Here is a 19,386-nt window from a genome sequence, read left to right as displayed (position 1 = left end):
CTCCGTAGTTCTGACTTTTTTCTCGGAATCCTGACTTTTTTCTCAGAATTCTTACTTTAATCTCAGAATTCTGAGAAAAAAGTCAGAATTCTGACTTTAAAGTCAGAACCTTGACTGTAAAGTCAGAATTCTGAGATTAAATTCAGAATTTTTCATGGGCTTCTTTTTTTCAGTGGCCCTAATCCTCTTCCGTAGAAATACAACCAGGTAGGACATTTAGAAAATAAATATTGTACATTAAGATGGGGGGGAGAGTAATCTTCTTTGCTTCTTTTGCTCTGGCATATTTATTCAACACGAATGAATGAAGAGAAGATGAAAAACTGGTGGGAAAATATTTTTTTCCCCATAAACTTTCAGTTTTCAAATGTTTACATTCACATTCAGTTCTGCATTTTTTTTAACAATAGGTAGCAGAAAACACTTTAAGTACAGTGCAACTAGCACAACAACATCAACAAACCATGGGGTTACAATATGTTTAAAGTCATAAAGTAAAAAAAAAAATGCAGTTCTTTTAAAATATTAAAAGTTCTTAAAGTCTTTAAAATGTTGCATGTGTTCCATTGTTTTATAATATGATTTAAGGTAGATAGATAGAATAAATTAAAATATGGTTGTAAATTTGACCATTTACATTAGTGAAGATGGAATTTCCCAAAGATAATAAACAATTGAATAACAAAAATTAAATTCTTGGATAAACCATATGAATCCAATTACAACATGAAATCAAAAATATGAACTCATATTAACATTCAGTTTTGTTATCATAAAGTCTTCAACATCACACCAAAATTTTCTGGTGTAAAAACAGAGAAAGAACAAACGAAAAATTGTCTCTCTACTTGAGTGACAAAAAACACAAGACTCATCTCTGTTCATTCTAAATCTTCTCAATGTATCATTGAGTGGATAGATTTGATGTCATATTTTATTTGAAACTTCTTTTAATTTATTATGAATGCAGTATTTGCAGATAGTGGTATTTGCTTTTTCCCAGTTTAACCGCTTCATGGTTGAATACCAAAAAAACTTTGCAGCAGAAGGAACTGAACAAGAAATTTGATTTCGGATATATTTATTGGTGCATCTTTTCTTTGTAATTTCTATAGGAGGGAAAATATTTCATCTAGGGGCGCTCGACTTCGACTTAATGATGTCACACACATATATATATATATATATATATATATATATATATATATATATATATATATATATATACACGTTTATGGACTAGCGCCTCTTAGTGGTGAAAATGAAAAAAGCAACTAAATATTCTGTAACAAAGAAAAATAATTTGAGTACATTTATACAATAATCTAACAGTTAGGTTACCCTTTATTAGTTACCTAAAATTGCTTTAAACAGCGTTTAGCTGTTTGCTCAATGCTCCCAATGTACTGTAGTAGCTGGCAGTGTAAAGTCAGCAGTGTTTAAAAAAAAAGAAGTTTATTTTACCATTTGTGGCAGATAATTGCTAAAAGTACGAGTCTACCTAAAAAAAAAAAAAAAAAAAATGAGCCAACTGTGATTCACTGTATTTCTCAACCCATAGGACGCATTGAAATATTGTTAAAAAATAGACAATCACCTTATAATCCAGCTTGCCCTAATTCTGGTTATGCTTTCTGACTTTCACTTGATTTTCTGTGGTACACAGCGCACAAAAATGTTTTAGCTCCGTACCGTTAGTTTTCAAAAACTAAAAACTTTTTTTTTCTTAAATCTGAGAGCCAAAATTGAAGGGTAGAAGAGCCACATTCAGACAAGAAAAAACAGCAACACACCACAAAATACTGACGGGATTCTTAAAAGGTCAATTCTCTTTTTTCATGTGTATGTTTTTTCTGTCTCTTCACTGGAGCTTTTGCACAGGACATCTCTGAGATTTAACTAAAGGATCATGGATTTAGACTAAATGAAGAGAATATGCTGGGGAATTGAATGTTTGTTTCTCTACCATCAGCCGTCCCTGATGGTGTTTCAGAGAATTTGGTTTAACGTCCAACCAGCCTCACACCATGTGTAACCCCAGCAGCCCAGGACCCCCACATCATGGTCTGAGACCAGCCAACCTGATGAAACAATCGGTTTGCAGAACCAAAGAATTTCTGGACAAACCTGTTGTCCTCATTGAGGTCTTGACCTGAATCTAGTTTGTTGTCATAACAGACTTGCAAATGTTTATGTAACAGGAGGAGGGCGGCGGTGCCAAAGGTGAGCAATTACTTGGCTGCCACCTTCACCATCGCTGTCCAGATCAGCCGGGAGCAGGGCTAAAAACAAACAACCGGGCTTGTTAGGGAAAGAGAATGAAGCCGTTGGTCCAGGGGTGGAGTCTTAAAAGTCCTTCCTCCATTTGAGTCAATGGCTGTCCATTGGGAGGAGTTTGAGTCCTAAAAGAAAAACCAGGTGTCTGAGTATAAAAACAATTTAAAAAGCTTTAGTAAAAACAATAGAAGAGCATGCACAAAATATGAAACAAGCCCTGGGATAAAAAAATGCACTCCTTCCATAGCAGCTTAAAAAAAACCTTGCTCCTTCAGCAACTCAGTATGAGGAAGGACAAGGAAGGGGTACTTAGCTGAAAGTGGCGAGCATCGCAATCACACCCCTCTGCTTCTCCAGTTGACTCTCCCTTTCCTTGGCTCCAAGCTGGAGGTGGAGTCTCCCTGTCACCTGTCTGGTGAGGCGTGTTGTCGGGCTAGCAGCGCCTCCGGAATAGATGGTGGCCAACCCGCTCCCAGGGCGGCATGGCTCCAGGGGGTGTAACATAAAGTTTTAGAAATCTAAAAACAAAAGTCCACAAAACAAACCACTCCAAAAAAAAAAAAGACAAAGGAAATGTTTCAACAAAAAAAAGTAAATTTGAAAAATCCAAATTAATGGCTCTGTACTGATCACAAAACGTTAAGAAGTTTTTTTTTTTTTTAGTTTAAGTTTCAGCTCCGTGAAGCATTTTAAAGTTCTACTCCAATTATATTATTTCTTCTGTAATTGTTATTGATCCCACAGCGGGGGATAAGTTGTTTTCTTTGGGGAAGTCGTACATTTTCAGACTAAAAGACAGTTTAATGTAGTTTTACTTTTGATAAATGTAACGGTGGAACGGTTTGGACCAGATCAGTATTAACACTTTAATAATTGGTTCAGTAAAATGACTTTTCACCAGGGTGAGGTTATGAGAAGAAACTGCAGAGTCCTTCAAGAAAACTTGAGGACGGAAGTTGGCTCAGTAAATAATCTCCTTCAGAATAATAATGATTCATATATTGGTGTCAATAAAGTTCTCAAACATGTTTTCATTTTAATTTAAAGCTGAGCTGATAAACTTTCTATAAATGCCAGACTCCTTCAAACAGGGCCATTTCCTGAGTGTTCACATCTAAATATTTTACCGTCACCGTAACTCTCTCAGATGTGTAAAGAAAACGAGCGAGAAATCTGGAGACTCAGATGGTCTTTATTCATCATGTTTGAGATGAAGAAACATGGAAATATTCACCTCTGACAGTATTGCACCTAGATCAGCCTCATTGGCTGCATAACTTCTGTTTGTAGAGGCAGTAGAGAAAATACATCATTCTGTCAGTAGTTTTTCTCATAAATAGATTCAGTGTTTTTCTTCTCTCTGTACAGCATCTGGAACATCCTTCTACTCCCTGGTTAGTAAATTGATGTAGTTTTATGAAAAAAAAAACAAACAAAAAAACAGTAACTGATCTGGTAGAAACTACACAATCAAGAGGAAAATGTACAGTCAGCAGAGTAGAATTATCTTCATACAAAGTGTGCAGAAACACTGAGGATTCTACAGTTTTTACTGATCTTCCAACAGAACATTCAGCTTTGGCTTTCTGCTTTAAAGGGAGAGAGAGGTGCAGGTGGGGGTGATGACTTTCTACACCTTTAGCTTTCAGTGCATAGTTTAAGTCAGCATTTGGATTATGTGCAACTCATGAAATCAGGCAGGAGGGTGAAGGTGAGGCTGCAGCTGGTGTCTGTGTGGAGCTGTAGTGTTAGCCATGTCTGCTCTGCAACACCTCCAGAAAACGGAACCAAAACTCCTGGAAACACACACATCTCATCCAGGAAGAAGAAGAGGAGAAACAGGATTTAAGGCTCGACTTCTCCACCAGATTTTGGGAAATAACATGAATGCAACCAAATAATAAATATGAAGTCTCAGTTCTCAAGGAATGACAAAAACCCCTCAAACGCAGGAGCAGCAGCAAAGCTCCCGACTGGGCGTGGTCCTGCAGGAGCGCGTCTCCTCTTGTTGAACCTCCTCCTGACATTGTCAGTGCATATACCACGTGCACACGCCCTGCTACAAAGCACCAGTGAGGCACATGAGGACCAGTAGGTGTATGGTGAGCAGGTAAGCCAGGAAGAAGTAACGAGAGCGGGCGCGGCTCGTCAGCAGTCTGGAGAAGTACAGGCTCCTCCCCCTGATCCAGCGTCGACAGGCCACCATGCCACCTGTAACCTGCAGCAACAGACACCAACCATGAGTGAGGGCGGAGCTGACCCCTGTCAGAGAGAATGAGCCGACAGGTGGTCGGGCACCTTTTGTGCGATCAGAGGCTGGCTGGGGTTGATGGTGAGAGCTTCCCACTCGTCCTCTCCCTCCACCTCGATGCTGAAGTCCCTCTGAGCATCTCTGGACAGACTGGCAAGAGTGCTGCCCAACAAGAACAACCTTTTAGAATACAACCCTCCATTACTGGGGCAAGGTAAGCAGATCCTCACCTCTTCAGCCTGTCCTCATGGAGGCGCAGTGCCTCCTCAGCAGTCTCCCTCCTCCCTCTCTCCTCTGCCAGACTCTGCTCCATCTCCAGAAGCCTTCACACACAAACATGTCCATGACTTCCTGCTGTTCTGAAGTCTGCCCGTAAAGAGATGATAAAGATTGCGGTCACCTTTCTCTGAGCTGGCTAGCTTCAGAGGAGTCGCTGAGCAGGGAGTGGTTGCTCTTCTCCTGGGGAGCTCCTGGAGCAACCTCAACATAAACCGGACTCTAGAAAGAGATAAACATCACTGTTGGCTAGGGGCAGAGGAACATGAGATGCAGAACATCTCTGAGTCAAGAAAGCAACTGATGAGAAAAGAAACGAAGAGAAAATGATGAAGACCATCACGTCCCCGGCTGGTGTGGGTGTTTCACCTGAGCCCGTCCTTGGATCTGGTTTTCCAGGCGTTGGCAGTGGTTCTGGGTGTCCCTCAGGGTTTGGGAAACTGCCTTCAGCTGATCTGAGACAGAAGCCTTCTCCTCCACCGCCTGCTGCAGCTGTAAGGAGTGCAGAGGAGCAGGGTCACAAACACAAGCAGATGACTACCTTTCAAACCAACAACCAGTAAGAGGAAACCCTGAGCTGCTCCTCACCCTGACGCTGAGCTGCTGGAGGTACTGGTCCCGTTGTTGGACCTCATAAATGCAGCGCTTCAGATCTTTGTGGAGCTGCATCCTCTCGTCTTCCAGACGACTCACCGCATCTTCCATCTCACTGTGAGAGCTTAAAGCAACGGCGTCCTGCTGCGTGGACAGGATGACAACAGGGCTCAGAGTCCACCAGTCTGATCCTTTTTCATATTCTAACTGGAACTAAAGTCTGTAAGTCCAGAACAAACATCAACCCTTACTAAGGCCCGATCCAAATACTCCCCTTCTACCTTCCCCTTAGCCCTCCCCCTTGATTTGAAGTGGCAGTTGAAGTCAAAGTCGTGTCCAGGATTATTATTTTTTTAAGTTTCACACTCCGAACAGAGGGTCTAAAGTCCGCTATCACGAGAGTAAACCCTGTCGCGCTAAGAAGCTCTTTTCTTCCCTTTGGTGTTCTCTGAACCGCAGAAGTTTACATTTAAATGTAAGTAATGACTTTATGTTGTAATGTGACCTTTTTAAAGCTATTAAACCGCTGTTGTTATGTTTATTCAAGCGCTGGAAGCTCCGTGCTAACGCTAGCGGACCGGTGATGTTGATGACGTCATTGAACGAAAGTCACTATTGAGACACTGGTAGACACTTTTTTTTTCCTCACCCTCCATTTGGATCAAGCACGGAGGGATGAACGAAGGTGGAGGGCTAAGGGGTAGAGAAAGGGAGAATTCAGATCCTTTGATTCCATCCCACTGCCTGAAACCCAAGAGATACTTCTGATGCAGACTCACGTCATTCAGGTTTAGACTAAATTGAAAAGTTCTTTCTCATCTCAGAGAGCTCAGCTTTCCGAGCAGAGTTCCTTCAGAATCTTCATCTATCAGGCTCTAATCTGGAGGAAACACCTTCTGGATTCCGTTCTGGAGGCAGACGGATGATAGCACTATGGACCACCACCATTTCAAAATAGTTCCTGGTGGTCTTTTAATTATTATTATGAGGCTTTTAGCCAAAATCTAAAACCCTGCATAATTTTTTAGGACAGTTTCTGCAGAGCGGCAGGAGTTCATTAGAAATTCACCTCTGAGTTGTGGGCGGGACCATTGGCGTTTTACATTTCTTAGTAAGATAACTGTTGGTGATTTTTTTCTGTTAATTAGTTTTTCATTTAAGAGTCAATTATTTTGTTTTTACCTTTTAAGTTTCAAAATAAAACTGAGCTGTCTGCATCTTCCTGCAAGTCTGTTGTCCTCAGAGAGCCGTTTAAAGCTGTTAACTATGAACGGACAGACAGTTTAACAAACTTTTATTAGATAAATGTTCTATGTTAAGAAATTCAAACTTTCCTTAAGTGATCATATTTTTTCTTGTTTAAAAATTGCTGTTCAAAATGTCCTGATTGGGTTACCTCCAGATACTGTGAACTTCAACTTAAAGACCAACTCCAATGAAAATAGTGTTTGTGGTGTTTTTAACATGTTCTTGTAGCTTTTTTCTCATGATGACGCACATATATAAAATAATTGAATTTTTTTTATGCAGATGGTGATGGATCAGCAGCATTGTTTTTCAATAACACTCATTAAATTCACCTGTGATCATTAGTATTCTAGGTGAGTTTAACAAAAGGAGACATTTCTAAAGGAGGACATTCCACTTTAGTAAGCAGACCCACATGTTCAAGCAATATGGGAAAGAAAAAGGATCTCTGCTGCTGAAAAGCGAGAAATACTTGAATGTCTTGGACAAAGTATGAAAACCTTGGATATTTCAGGAAAACTTAAGTATCATACTATGAAGAGATTTGTGGCTGATTCAGACACACTCGGGTTGGTGCAGATAAAGACAGAATGAGGAAAGTTTCTGCAGATAAATCCATCAGATGTAGAGAGCAGCTGCTAAAATACCATTCTAAAGCAGCAGCACGTTTGAAGCTGCTGGAGTCTACCAACATCAAGATGTACGATCCTCCAGAGGCTACAGGTCTACATAAACCTGTTGGGGTAGTGGGGTAGGTGGATGGCCACCATGTCCCAACAAGGCTGTGACATCAGCATGGAGGTGGTGGACTCATGGTTTGGGCTGGAATCATGGGGAGAGAGCTGGTCACCTGTCAGTGAAGGTGTAAAAATGACCTCTGAAAAGGATGTGGAGTTTCTGACTGACCACTTTCTCCTGTGAGACCAAAGAATCGTGTTTTGCTAACATTTGCATAATGATCGGGGTTGTGCGGCAGTTTGAGTGGGACTTTAAGCAGTCAAGTTTGTTAGAATCTGGGTGAAGGGATTCACAGCAGAAAACATCAAGACTAAAGAAAAATCCTAGAATTCTGTGGAACTTAATGAGACATATTGGTGGAAACAACAGCCTGATGTTTTTTAAAAGAGTGATTTTTTTTTCAAAGCACCTAGTGGTGATCACCAGAACTGCACTCTAAAATCGTCCATGCTTTTCTAACGTTTATGTTAAAATGTTATTATCAAACCTGCAAGAACTTTTGAAATGTTATATATTTTTAAGGGACTATACATTTTGGTTGGAAGAAAATAAACCCAGAACTGACCTGTGCCTGCAGGCCCCGCCTTCTTTCTGCTTCAGACCTGCAGAACAGAGAAAATGTTGTTTTTGTGTCTTCAAATGATAGACCAACAGCTTAGCTCAAGCAAAAGGAGGCTCAAGCCTTCTTCTAACTGTGGAGAATTCTTTGATTTTTTTTTAAAGGCGGTACTCGCCTTCACCAGACAGGAAATCAACAAACCACATGAAACTGAACCTTAACACAGACGAATGTTTAATTTCTAGTTGAAAGAATAAAATAATATATATCTGATGGAATCCACTTCACTGAGATTGGAGAATCTGTTTTCAGATGAGACATTCAAGAAAATTCAAAGCAAACAAACCTTTGTTAAATTGGGATTTAAAACTTGTCTTTAAAGAAGAAGACATAATTGACTGAAGCTTTAGAGTTTTTCCAGAGAATATGACACATCTGCTCCTCACCTCAAATCTGTAGCTTCCTCCTGGCTGCTTGACACCTGTTGGTGGACTTCCTGTTCCTGCCTCAGCCCCGCCTCCTATAGTGACACCAAATGCAGAAAAAGTGACAAAAATGAAGATATGGTCAAAAAAAATAAAGACAGAATCCGTCTGAAGAAGCGTGATATGAAAACAAACAGCATGTCAGTGAAGGCTATGAAACACGAGAGACCACAGCATCCATGGATGAATGCAGAATCACAGCAGAACAGCAGCCAGACTCCACTTACCGGCTCAGCCTCTCCACCTTCCTGGACTCGGTCTGCTGCGTCTTTCTCTATGCTCTGGGTTAACTCTGCTTCTGGACTTGACCTTTGTCTGAGCTCCATGGCCCGTTTGGCCCCATGGAGCTCGTCCATCAGCCTGTCGCGGTCATTCTGCAGGCTGGCCATAGATTTGGAGAACGCAGACAGCTGCCGGCTGAAGGTGGCGTTCTCCAGGAGCGCTCGTTTCAGCTCCCTTTCCTTCTCTGAGAGGGCCTTGGACACCTCGTCCAGCAACCTGCCCAGTTCGCTGTGAGCATCTTTGCTTTCCAAAGCCCTTAGCTTATGAGTGAGGATGTCCCTGTGTTTGGTAAGGGCAGCCAGGTCGGAGGACACGTCGGTCAGCTGGAGCTCAGCCTTGTTCAAGGCGGCCAGGGCGTCTCTGAGCTCCTCATCGTACCTGTTCCGGAGGATCTTGAAGTCCTGGATGAGCTGGTCCCTGTCGTTCTGCAGAGCAGCCATGGCTTTGCACAGATTCTGGTTCTGAGCTTTAGCCTCTTTGCTTTGCCCTTGTGCTTCTGATACCTGCTGCTCCAAGTGCAGCAGCTCTTTGGAGAGCTCTGCCACCCTGCGGTCGGCGGTCTCCCGCTCGTTTCTCATGAGTCCCGCCTCGCGCCCCAAAGTGCTCAACTGGCTCTGGTTCCTTCTCTCAGTCTCAGCCAGTTTTCTGAGTGTCTCCTTTTCCAGCAGCAGCACTTTCTCCTGCAGCTCATCTATCAAGACTTTCTGTGAAGAAAGTTGCTGCTGGAGGTTGTTGCATTCGGCTGCTTTGGCTGCTACGGATGACTGCAGATCTGCGATGACTCTGACTTCATCCCTCAAAGTCAGCTGCTCCTTCTGAGCCTGAAGATCAGCTTCCAGTTTTGCCACCTGAGCCTTGAGTCTGGAATTTTGCGTCTGCAGAGCTCCGCCCGCCTCCTCTTCCTTGTGAAGCTCCGGCTGGGCCTCCCTGTGCTGCTTTTCAGCTGCAATCTTCTGCTTCTTGAGCAGAACCTTCACCTGGTTGTCTTTCAGCGATAACACCTGGTTCAGGTCCTCTCGGTAGCGCACCAGCTGCGCCCTTAGCATGGCGTTTTCAGAGTTCAGATCATCCATCTGGTGCAACAGTTTCCTTATTTCGTGCTTCAGGCCTTTGCTCGGGTCCCCTTCAGCTGAGCCATCCCTCCCCTCAGAGCCCACCCCCTGAGCCTTTGACAGGAGCATCCTGTTTTCTGACACCAGCCGCTCCCTGTCACTCTGCAGAGACGACAGGGAGTTCTTCAGGGCCCTCACCTTCGCCCCCATCTGCTCCTTCTCCTGCAGGGATCTGTTGACTTGGATTTGCAGACTTTTGAGCTTGGCCTCCAGCGTTCTGCTCTCTTTGCTGGCCTGTTCCTTCTGAAGGAACACAGAATCCAGCCTGTCTTCATAGACGGAGGCCTGGCTGCGATAGTTCTCCTGCAGCTGCTGCAGGTATCCAGACATTTGACCGTCCCTGCTGGACAGCAGGGAGGAGATCTCAGCGTCTTTGCTCTTAAGGAGTGTTTTGAGATGCAGAGAAATCCCCTCCTGCTTCTCCAGCTCAGCCTGGACTTTGTCATGCTGAGTCTGGATTTGGAGCAGCTGGGCGTCGGCGTCAACCTTCATCTTCTCAGTCTGCTGGAGCTGAAGCTTCAGCTGCGAGACGGTGTCTTCCTGGTCGGAGAGCTGACGGCTCAGCAAGGTTTTTTCTAGTTCCAGCTGTTCAAGTTGAGCTCTGAGCCCCGCCAGCTGCGCCGCCATCATCTCCATGGCCTGGGTCAGCTCAGCGTTGGTGGCACTCATGACCAACAGCTGCCTCTGCTGCGCAGCTGCAGACACTGAGTACTCGCCAAGGGACCTTTCCAGTCGGGCTTTGGTCATCTGCAGGTTGTCCACCTGCCTGTCTTGTCCGCGCAGGTCCTCTAGGAACCTTGAGATGGTGAAGCCCTGCTCCAGGAGCTGGCTGTCCTTCTCGTGTAAGCTCTTCAGGTACAGCTCGTTCCACAGTCTGGTGGCCTCGGCCCCCTGTGGACTGGACGATAAAGCCAGCAGTTTGGCATGGTTGGTCTCAGCAGCTCTCTTCAGACTGTTGATCTCCAGATCTTTGGAGTTCAGCTGCTTTACCAGATCTTCCACTTGTTGGATCTCTTCATCTTTTAAAGCTTCAAGGATTTCTATTTGGTTCTGGAGGTGACTCTCTACATAAGAGTTAGGCTCTCCGTCCCTCTGAGGGGATTTTGTTCCCTGTGTTGGCTGTTCTTCAGGCTGTGATGCTCCAGGAACCAGCTGGTTCCTCTCTGAGAGCATCTCTTCAATCTTCTCATCAGCTTCTCTGAGGAGCTGCTTGTTTACGTTCAGCTCAGCTTCAGCTTCTGCAGCTCTGTCTTGTAGAACCACCATCTGGTCAGAGTGTCTCTTCAGATCTTTCTCCAGAAGTTCTTGGGCTGACTGTGAGTTCTTTAGGGCTCGCTCCAAGTCTAAGATGAGCTCCTGGTACCGGATGCAGTTGTGCTGCAGCTGATTGATCTCCTGGTGTTTGTCCTTGAGCAGCTCATGCAGGTCTCTGGTGGTGCTTTTGGAGCCTTCGTTGCCTCTCTGGACATTCTTCATTTTCTCCTCAAACTCCTGAACCAGCTTGAGCTGCTGCCTCTCCTTCTCCTGTCGGACGTGCTCGCCTGCCTCTTTCATGGCTGTGAGCAGAGCAGACATCTGTGCGTTCTGGGTTTGCAGACATTTGACATTCTCTGTCAGTTCGTCAATCTTTTCTGAATTCTTCAGTATGACCGTTTCCAAGTATTCGTTTTCGTTTTTCACTTTCTCAGAAATGTCCTGAATGTTTTCCAGCTCCTCCTGCAGGAGAGACTTATCGTCTTCCAGGATCCTAACCTTCTCATTCAGGCTGATGGTCTCCTGTCTGTGCACATTGATGATCTCCTTCAGCTCCTTGATGGTTCCATCTTTTTCTGACAGCTGCAGTTTATGATCACTTTGTATTTTCTCCATTTTCTCCAAGAAATTATGCTTTTCTTTTTGCAGCAACTTGTTAATTTCCAGCTGAGCGCCGTGTTCAGTCTTCTGGGCTTTGATCTGGGCAGTCAGAGATTTATTCAAACTCAGAGCTTCGTCCAGCTTAAAATGCATGTTTCTTGCGTATGTGTCAGACTCTGAGCTTTTCTCGTCCAACAAACGGTTGGATTCTTGGAGACTTTCGTTTAGCTGGTTATTTTTTGCTTCCATCTCATGTAGTTTCCTCCCCAGATCTGCTAAAGACTCTCTAAGCTGGAAAAGCTCCACCTCCAGCTGCTGGTTTTTATCTCGCAGTTCGCTCATTGTTGCTCTGTGGTTTCCATTGATCACAGAAAGTTGCCGATTCTCTTCCTCCAGGTCCTCTATCTTCTGCTGTTTCTCCTGGGTAAACCTCTGCATCTTTTCGTTGGCTCTTTGGTTTTCTTTCTCTGCCTCTTGGCCTCGCTTCTCCAAAACCTCCACCTCGGCGCCCAGGTTTTGGTAATCTTGCAGCATAGAATCATACTCCTGCTTCAGCTCTGCATGCTTGGACTTCCACTTGGAAAGCTCCTCTGCTTGAGAGTCTTTGAGCGACTCGAGCTGGCAGGAGAAGGCTTGTTTCTGCTGAGTGATGTTCTCTATAGTCAGCTTCAGACTGTCACAAGCTGCAGACAGACTGCGGTTTTCATTCAGGATGCCGTGAACCTCTGTGCTCAGTTTGTCTTTCTCTGACTTGATGGCTGCCACAGACTTTTCCAGGTCTGTGTTCTGCTGCCTTAGCTTTGACACGGCTGACTCCAGATCCAGACATTTGGCTTCTTTTGGTTCCTCCTCTGCACAGAGTGTTTCCAGCTTCTCCTTCAGTCGGACATTCTCCTGCATGAGCTCCTTCCTAGAACCCAACGCTGCCTGGAGCTTCTTGGCTGGCAGAGTCATCTTGTTCCGAGTCTCCTTGTCATTCATTCTGGTGTCATCATCTTCAGATTTCTGAAGCCCTTCTGTATCTGCTTTTATCTTCTCAGCTGTAAGCTCACGGAATTTCGTCTGCTTCTGGAGCTGCTGTTCCAGTTCAGCAATCAGCTGCTCTTTCTCCAATACTTGAGCTCGAGACGCTAACAAAGCCACATCTTTCTCCTTTAACTGGTTTTCAGTGTTTTTACAGGAAGCACATCGTTCATCTGCAGACTTCTCCGGCAGCTGCTCGTTTCTGTTCTCAGCTTCCCTCAGCGTGAAAAGTTCATGTCTGAGTTCAGAGATCAGCTGGAGAGAATCCTTGTTTTGCTGCAGTAAATGATCAATTTTCGCTTGCGTTTCCGTACCCTTCAGCCGCATTTGTTCAAGTTCCTCACTGAGCTGGTTCTGAGCTTCAGCTGGCAGACCCTGGAGGGTCAAAACCTCTGCAGATTTCTGAGAGACTGAAGCCAGGGCAGCGTCGAGTTCCACCTTCAGCTGATCCCTCTGCTCCAGGAGAGCCCCCCTGTCCTCATCGGCACGCTCCCAGCAGATGCTCAGCTGCTCATCTTGAGTTGGCTTCTGGTGGAGTAGCTCCTTCAGATGGGCAGACCTCAGTGACTTCTCACACTCTTCCATCTCTTCTTTCTTCTTCTGGATTTCTGCTCGACATTTCTCCAAGTCACTCCAAACTAGGCGAAGTTCAGATTCCATCCCTTTGAGAGCCGCCTCTTTTCTCTCCACATCCAGACAAACACTTTGAAATTGAACCCTGACAGCCTCCAGCCGGGTTTGCAGGTCTGACACCGATGGGCTCTGGTTCTCTCTTTTAATCAAAGACAGCTGGAACTCCTGCAGAACTGTGTCCTTCTCTTCAACCAGCCGTTTTAAAGCGTCCTGCTCCTCCTGGTGGCATGAAAAGGTTTTCCAGAGCTCCTCCAGCTCCTTGACTTTTTCATCCAGGTTCAGCTGGAGGGAGTTCAGCTCATTTGTCTGCTGACAGTGTTGCTCCAGAAGAGATTTGTAGTCGTCTTTTAGATCTGCCACCTCTTGGATAAGTTTTTTCTCATCTTCTTGAGCTTTTTTCATCATCTCTTTGCGTGCCAGCAGAGCAGCCTGAGCCTTCTTCTGCAGAGACCCTTTTTCCAACTTTATCTGTTCCAGCTCGTTTTCCAAATCCGCACACGTCAAAGCAGAGGAAGACCGCTCCGCTAAATCTTCTTTACAAGTCTTGATTTCGTTTTGAAGCTCTTCAAGTCTCTGCTGTAGACAGTTTTTTTCTTCTAATGCAGCATCAAGGCTGGACTGCAGCCACTCAATGATGGAGTCCTTTTCATTTAAAGCAGATTGCTTTTCTAACATCAACTGTTCCATAAGTCGTTTGCTCTCAAACATTTGTTCCTCCTTTTGGAGAACCTCCCTCTCTAGAGCAGAAAGCTTTTCTTCCAACATCTGAGCTGCTGCTTGAGCTTCCTGCCCCTCCCATTTCTGCTTTTCATACTCATCAATTCTTTTCAGCAGATCTTTCCTCACTAGGAGAGCTGCCTGAAGCTTCTTCTTTATCACCTCTTTGTCTTTAGACACCTTTGCAAGCTGGCTCTGAAGATCCTCCTTCTCCTTCATCAGCTCAGTCTTCTCAGTGTTTTTCCTCTCTATTTCACTTTGGGAGTGTGAAGCATGTTCTTCCAGCTGCTGAGACATCTCCTCCAGCTTCTGGACTGAGGCTTGGTGTGTTTGGTCCACACTCTCCAACCGTCTGAGCAGGGAGCGGTTCTCCTCCTCCAGCTTTATCCTCTCGTTGGCAGCAGCTTCGATGACCAGTGCGATGGATGCGTCCTTTTCCTTCAGCTGCTGACTGAGAGCAGCAAGCAGTTCTTTCTGCTGACTGATCTGAAGCGTCATGCAGCTGATGTGTGCCTCCTTTGCTCTCAATTCAGAGTGCTCAGACGAGTACTTTTCAGAAACTTCTTTCAGTTTTTCGGCTTCAGCATCAAGTTGAGCGCGTAAACGCTCCTCGGTTTCCTGCAGCTGCAGGATGTGCTGATGGTTTCTGGCTCCTTTGCTAAGGCCAGTCTGAGCTTTCTGCAGCTGTGAACACGTTTCAGCCAACTCACTTCTAACAGCGACTATTTCTGCCTGATGAGCAGCTTGAACCTGTTTGATCAGATCCTGCAAAGCTGATCCTTCAGAGCAGGATGGGGGCTCGTCCGTGATCCTGTTGGCTCCGCTTCCCCCTGAGAGCAGCCTTTTCAAGTCCTCCTCCACAGCAGTGAGAGTCTGCTGCAGACTGTGCCTCTGCCTCTCCTCCTCCTGCATGGATGCTAGAGCCTCGTGGAGCTGAACTCGGGAAGCGGCTGCCTCGGCTTCTTTGGCGCAGAGAAGATCAGAGCCCTGCCTCACTGCAGCTGACGCCTCTTCCAGCCTCTCCTGCAAACAGTCCAAGTCTTGTTTCAAAGCATTTACTGTAACATCTTTAGCCCTCATTTGGTTCTCAAAGCTCTGCAGCTGTTCTGTGAGAAGACTCTTTTGTAGTTTCTCTCTATCCAGAACTAGCAGCCACTCTTTCTCAGAATCCTGCAGAACCTGTTCTAGCTTTTGAATGTTTTCTCTTAACCCACACACTTCTTCATCTTTGGCACTAACCTGCACTTGGAGGCTGATCCTCTCGGACTCCATTTCCTTCATGCTGCTGGTCCTCTGCTCCACCTGACCCTGCAGTTTTTCTACTTCCTCCTGAAAAAGCAGGTTTTTGTTGCTGAGGGAGGCATGGAGCCTCTGCTGCTCCTCCTTCGACAGCTTCAGCTCCTCGCTCAGCTTCTGGTTTTCCTCCTGGAGTTTCTTCATCTCCAAAACCAGCTGAGAGGCGTTTTTGGCCTGGGCCGTGAACTGACTGTTTATGGCGTGGAGAGCCATCTCTCTCTGCTCCAGGTTTTCTGTCAGCGCGTTCATCTGCGCCACCACCTGAAGATGTTGGGATCGGAGCTCTTCTATTTCCACGGTCAGCAGAGCAACGCTGGAGCGGTGGGAGGCAAAGGCTTCCTCCTTTTCCTGAGACAGACTGGCTTTGGAGGTTTCCGCGTCCTGGAGTCGGCTCCGTATCTCACATATTTGGTTTCTCAGAGTTTGTATTGTGGTTTCTGCCGCCTGACGCTCGCGGCTCGCCTCATCTGAAAGAGCACGGACACTGAAGGCCTCTCGGCTGCTCTCAGCCAGCTGGTTTCTCATGTCCTCTAACTGTGCGTGGTATTCGTCACGCTGCCGGCTGAAGGCACTTTGTGCTTCCTCTGTGGAGACTTTGAGGTTTTGTATTTCAGTAGAAAAGACCTGGGCTTGTTCCTGAAGCTGCAACACCATGTCAGCGCTTTCATCTGCTTTCCTCTGAGCATCCTCCAGAGACTTTGTTTGCTCCAAAAGTTGAGCTTCTTTTTCCTGGAGGGTCTTCTGGAGGTTCTGTGCTTCACACTCCTGCCCCTGCAGCAGGTTGTTGAGCTTCGTGACGGACTCTTCCAGATGTAGAGTTTGCTCTTTTAAGCTTAGGCACTCCGTCTCTTTTGCTCCTAGACAAGAGCTCAGATTTTCTACGATGGCAGAAGACCGACTTTGGTGCTGGAGACTTAACTGCTCCTTTTGCTCCAAAATGTTCTTCAGAGCGGAAGACTCTGAGGTGAGTCTGTCTACTTCACCTCGCAGTCTACAGGCCGAGTCTTCCAGCTCAGAGTTCAACCTCTGTAAGCAGACATCTTCATCTGCCGCCCGTCTGAGCTGTTCCGCCTGCTCAGCCAGCGCCGCTTGGAGCTGCTGGTTCAGAAGCTCCTGCTGCTTCAGGGCCTCCTCCTTCTCTCCGAGCTGATCTTCTCTGTGCTGGACTTCTGCTTGGTGCTGTGTGATAAGGTGGCGCCCGTCCGTCAGTTCCAGCGCCATCTTCTGAAGCTCACATTTGAATCTGGCGTTCTGCTCATTCAGTACTTGAATGTGGTCTTTGAATTCAGTCATCTCTGCCCTTGTCCGCTCCTCCTCCTGCATCAGCTGGAGGTTTTCTGCAGAAAGTTTCTGAACAGCAGCATTGAGGCGGCTGATCTCAGCTTCCAGCTCTGCTGCGCTCTGGTTCATAGCTCCCAGCTGACTGCTCAGGGAGAGGACGGACTCGTTTCGTTTATGCAGCTCGTCTTTGTGGCTCTGAAACTCATTTGTAACCCGTCTTAAAGCCTGCTCCTTGTGCTCCATCTGCTGGGTCACCTCCAAGCACTGCTGCCTTAGCGCCTCCACCTCCTGGTGCATCTTTGACAGGAGCTCTTTCTGCAGCTCAGACTCCTTTTGATGGACATTCCACTCGTCAGCTTTCTGCTGCAACTTGGCCTCTTTCTTCATCAGGCCGGCCTTAAGGATGGAAACCTGCTCCTGGAGCATGGCGGCCTTGTCCTGATGCTGCTGCAGCTGAACCTCCAGCTGTGTCCTCTGCTCTGACATAGTCTTGTCTTTGTCCTTTAGAGCCCCAATGAGCTGACCGACCTGCTCCTGCAGACTCAGGAGCTGCTCCTCTTTGTCCCTCAGGCTCAGTGAAAGACTTGCACACTCGTTTGTCTTCTGCCTCAGTTCAGCAGCAGATGTGGTGTTTGTAGCCAAATCCTGCTGTAGTCTTTGATGGTTCTCTCTCAGACAGCCTAGCTGCAGACTGAGAGTGGAGGTCTGCTCCAGGGCGGCTCTGAGCTGCTCTGTGAGATCTGACACAGCCTGATTCTGCTGAGTCAGCTGCATTTGCTGGGCCTCACTGGCAGCACGAAGCTGGCGGTTTTCCTCAGTGGCGGCCTGGATGTGGCTCCTTAAAGCAGTCAGCTCCATCTTCTTCTCCTCTGCCTCAGACTCCAGCTTTCCAGCGTGTTCTTCCAGAGTTCCCAATTGGTTCTTTGTAGACTTCAAGATTTCATTTTTCTCGTTCAGCTGCTCCTTGTAGAGCTGACACTGCTGCTCTGTGCTCCTCAGCGCCTCGTCTCTCTCGTGGAGCTGCTCCCTGAGCAGAGACATCTCTTGGCTTTGTGACTGAGTTGCAGCTCTCCTCTCCTCGGTTCTTTCCTCTTTTAAACGGAGATTTTCGTCCTCCTTCTGGGTCAGGGCAATCTGCAGGCTGGACTCTCGCTCTCTAAGCAGAGACAGCGTCTCCTCGAACTGTGATTGCTGAGCCTGCAGGCTCTCCAGCTTTCTGTGAGTTTGTGCTGCGGCCTGCTCCTTCTCTGTGAGGCTGAGCTGCAGCTGCTCCGACGTGCAGCTCAAGCTTTGGAGTTGCTCTTGCAGCTGGACCAGCTCGTCCTCCCGTTCCTTCAGTAACCGGTTCAGATGACTGCACTCGTTCGTTTTTGCCAGCAGGACCTCTGAGTTGGCGTGAGACTTCTGCTCCAGAACCTGACTCAGCTGACGGGCTTCAACAGTCAGTTCCTCTTTTTCTCTTTGCAGCTGCTGAAGGATTTTGTTATTTTCCGACTGCAGTTTCTCCACCTCTGTTGTGACTTCACGTGCGCGTTCAGCCGCCTCCACCTGGAGCTGCTCGTTTTGCTCTGTGAGGAGACAAACTCGGCTCTCCAGACTGCTGCTGAGTTGAAGAGCCGATGAAAGCTTTTCACTGAGGCCTTTCACACTGAGCTTCTGCAGGTCCAGTTCTTTGTTCCGCTCTTTAAGAGCTTCCTCCAGCTGATGCTTCTCAACCGACAGGCTGTCTGAGAGGCTCTTGAGCTCAGAGATGGTCTCAGACATCCTGCTCAGTTCTTGGCTCAGTCTCTCCTTTTCTGACTCCTGGCTCTGTAGCTCAACACTGAAGGTCCTCCTGTCATCTTCAGAGCACTCCTTGCTGGTCCTCAGTCTCTCTTCCAGCAGAGCCATGTTCTCCATCGCCTCTTTCATGAGCTCCTCGCTCTGCTTTTGCTGTTCCAACTGTTCAGACAACAGCTGCACTTTGCTGTTATAAGCCTCCACCTGAGCCAAAAGTTTGTTCTGTTCCTCCTTCAAAGCTTTCAGCTCAGTTTCATGTGCCTGCTCCTTCTCCTTCATCTCCTGCCGCAGCTTCTCTGTGTTTCCGTTTGTGCCTCTGAGCTGTGAAAGTAGCTCTTCAGAGTCCTGCAGCTTCTGACTCAGCTGTTTCTTAAGATAAGAGATTTGAGTTTCACATTCGGAGAGATGGTGTCGATGGTTGATCACTTCTTTCTGGATCTCCCCTTGGAGGTGCTGAATGGTCTTCTTGTCCTCCTGGGCCTGCTTCATCAGCTGTTCTATCTCCGCCCCTTTCCGGTCTCTCTCCTCTTTGGTTGTCAGTGACTCCGCCTCTGCCTCCTTCAGTTTGTCGACCAGCTCGGTGATCCTGTTGTTCAGAGTGTTCTGGTCCGAACTCTGCGACTCTCTCAGGACCCGGGTCTCCTGTTCAGTCCTGTTCAAAGCGCTCTCCAGCTGGACCAGACTCTCCTCTTTCGCCCCGATGTCCTGCTTCAAAACAGAGAGCTGCTCCGCGTACTCGGCCATGCTTCCAGCCAGGCCTGAGATCTCCTTGTCTTTTTCTGACAGAGCGTCTCTTAGAGCATCCATCTCCCTCTCACAGCTCTGCAGGTTGTGGATGAGTTGGGCCCGTTCCTCTAGGTGGGTTGTGTTCAGTTTGTCCAACTCCTCGCTGGTCTGGTCCAGCTCTCCCTGTAATGCCTCTATGACAGCCTCTTGTTTCTGTGCCTGGAAACGAAACAGATTTGAAGGTAGCTGTCTTTG

At 46.7% G+C, this 19,386-nt stretch overlaps 1 protein-coding gene across 4 annotated transcripts in view; it reads right to left on the bottom strand.

Moving 5' to 3' along the window:
• Positions 1–3,449: 3,449 nt before the first annotated feature.
• The window catches only part of LOC112160825 (golgin subfamily B member 1), a 71,458-nt gene continuing 55,521 nt past the window's right edge, over positions 3,450–19,386 (bottom strand). For 2 of the 4 annotated variants that reach the window (XM_024295649.2, XM_036217229.1), the window contains exons 13-21: positions 8,656–19,350; positions 8,390–8,463; positions 7,950–7,986; positions 5,393–5,542; positions 5,174–5,296; positions 4,929–5,026; positions 4,759–4,851; positions 4,576–4,690; positions 3,450–4,495 (exon numbers count right to left, since the gene is read on the bottom strand). In XM_024295649.2, coding sequence (XP_024151417.2) covers positions 4,337–4,495; positions 4,576–4,690; positions 4,759–4,851; positions 4,929–5,026; positions 5,174–5,296; positions 5,393–5,542; positions 7,950–7,986; positions 8,390–8,463; positions 8,656–19,350 — 11,544 coding nt within the window. In that variant the 3' untranslated portion in view covers positions 3,450–4,336. The remainder of the gene's footprint in view (positions 4,496–4,575; positions 4,691–4,758; positions 4,852–4,928; positions 5,027–5,173; positions 5,297–5,392; positions 5,543–7,949; positions 7,987–8,389; positions 8,464–8,655; positions 19,351–19,386) is intronic. The other 2 variants (XM_036217232.1, XM_036217228.1) reach the window with 2 other exon arrangements.

Source organism: Oryzias melastigma, linkage group LG3 (genome assembly GCF_002922805.2).
Source record: "Oryzias melastigma strain HK-1 linkage group LG3, ASM292280v2, whole genome shotgun sequence".
Lineage (NCBI taxonomy): Eukaryota > Metazoa > Chordata > Actinopteri > Beloniformes > Adrianichthyidae > Oryzias > Oryzias melastigma.
Note: the sequence above shows the minus strand (reverse complement) of the source record. Positions and strands in the feature narration are given on the sequence as shown.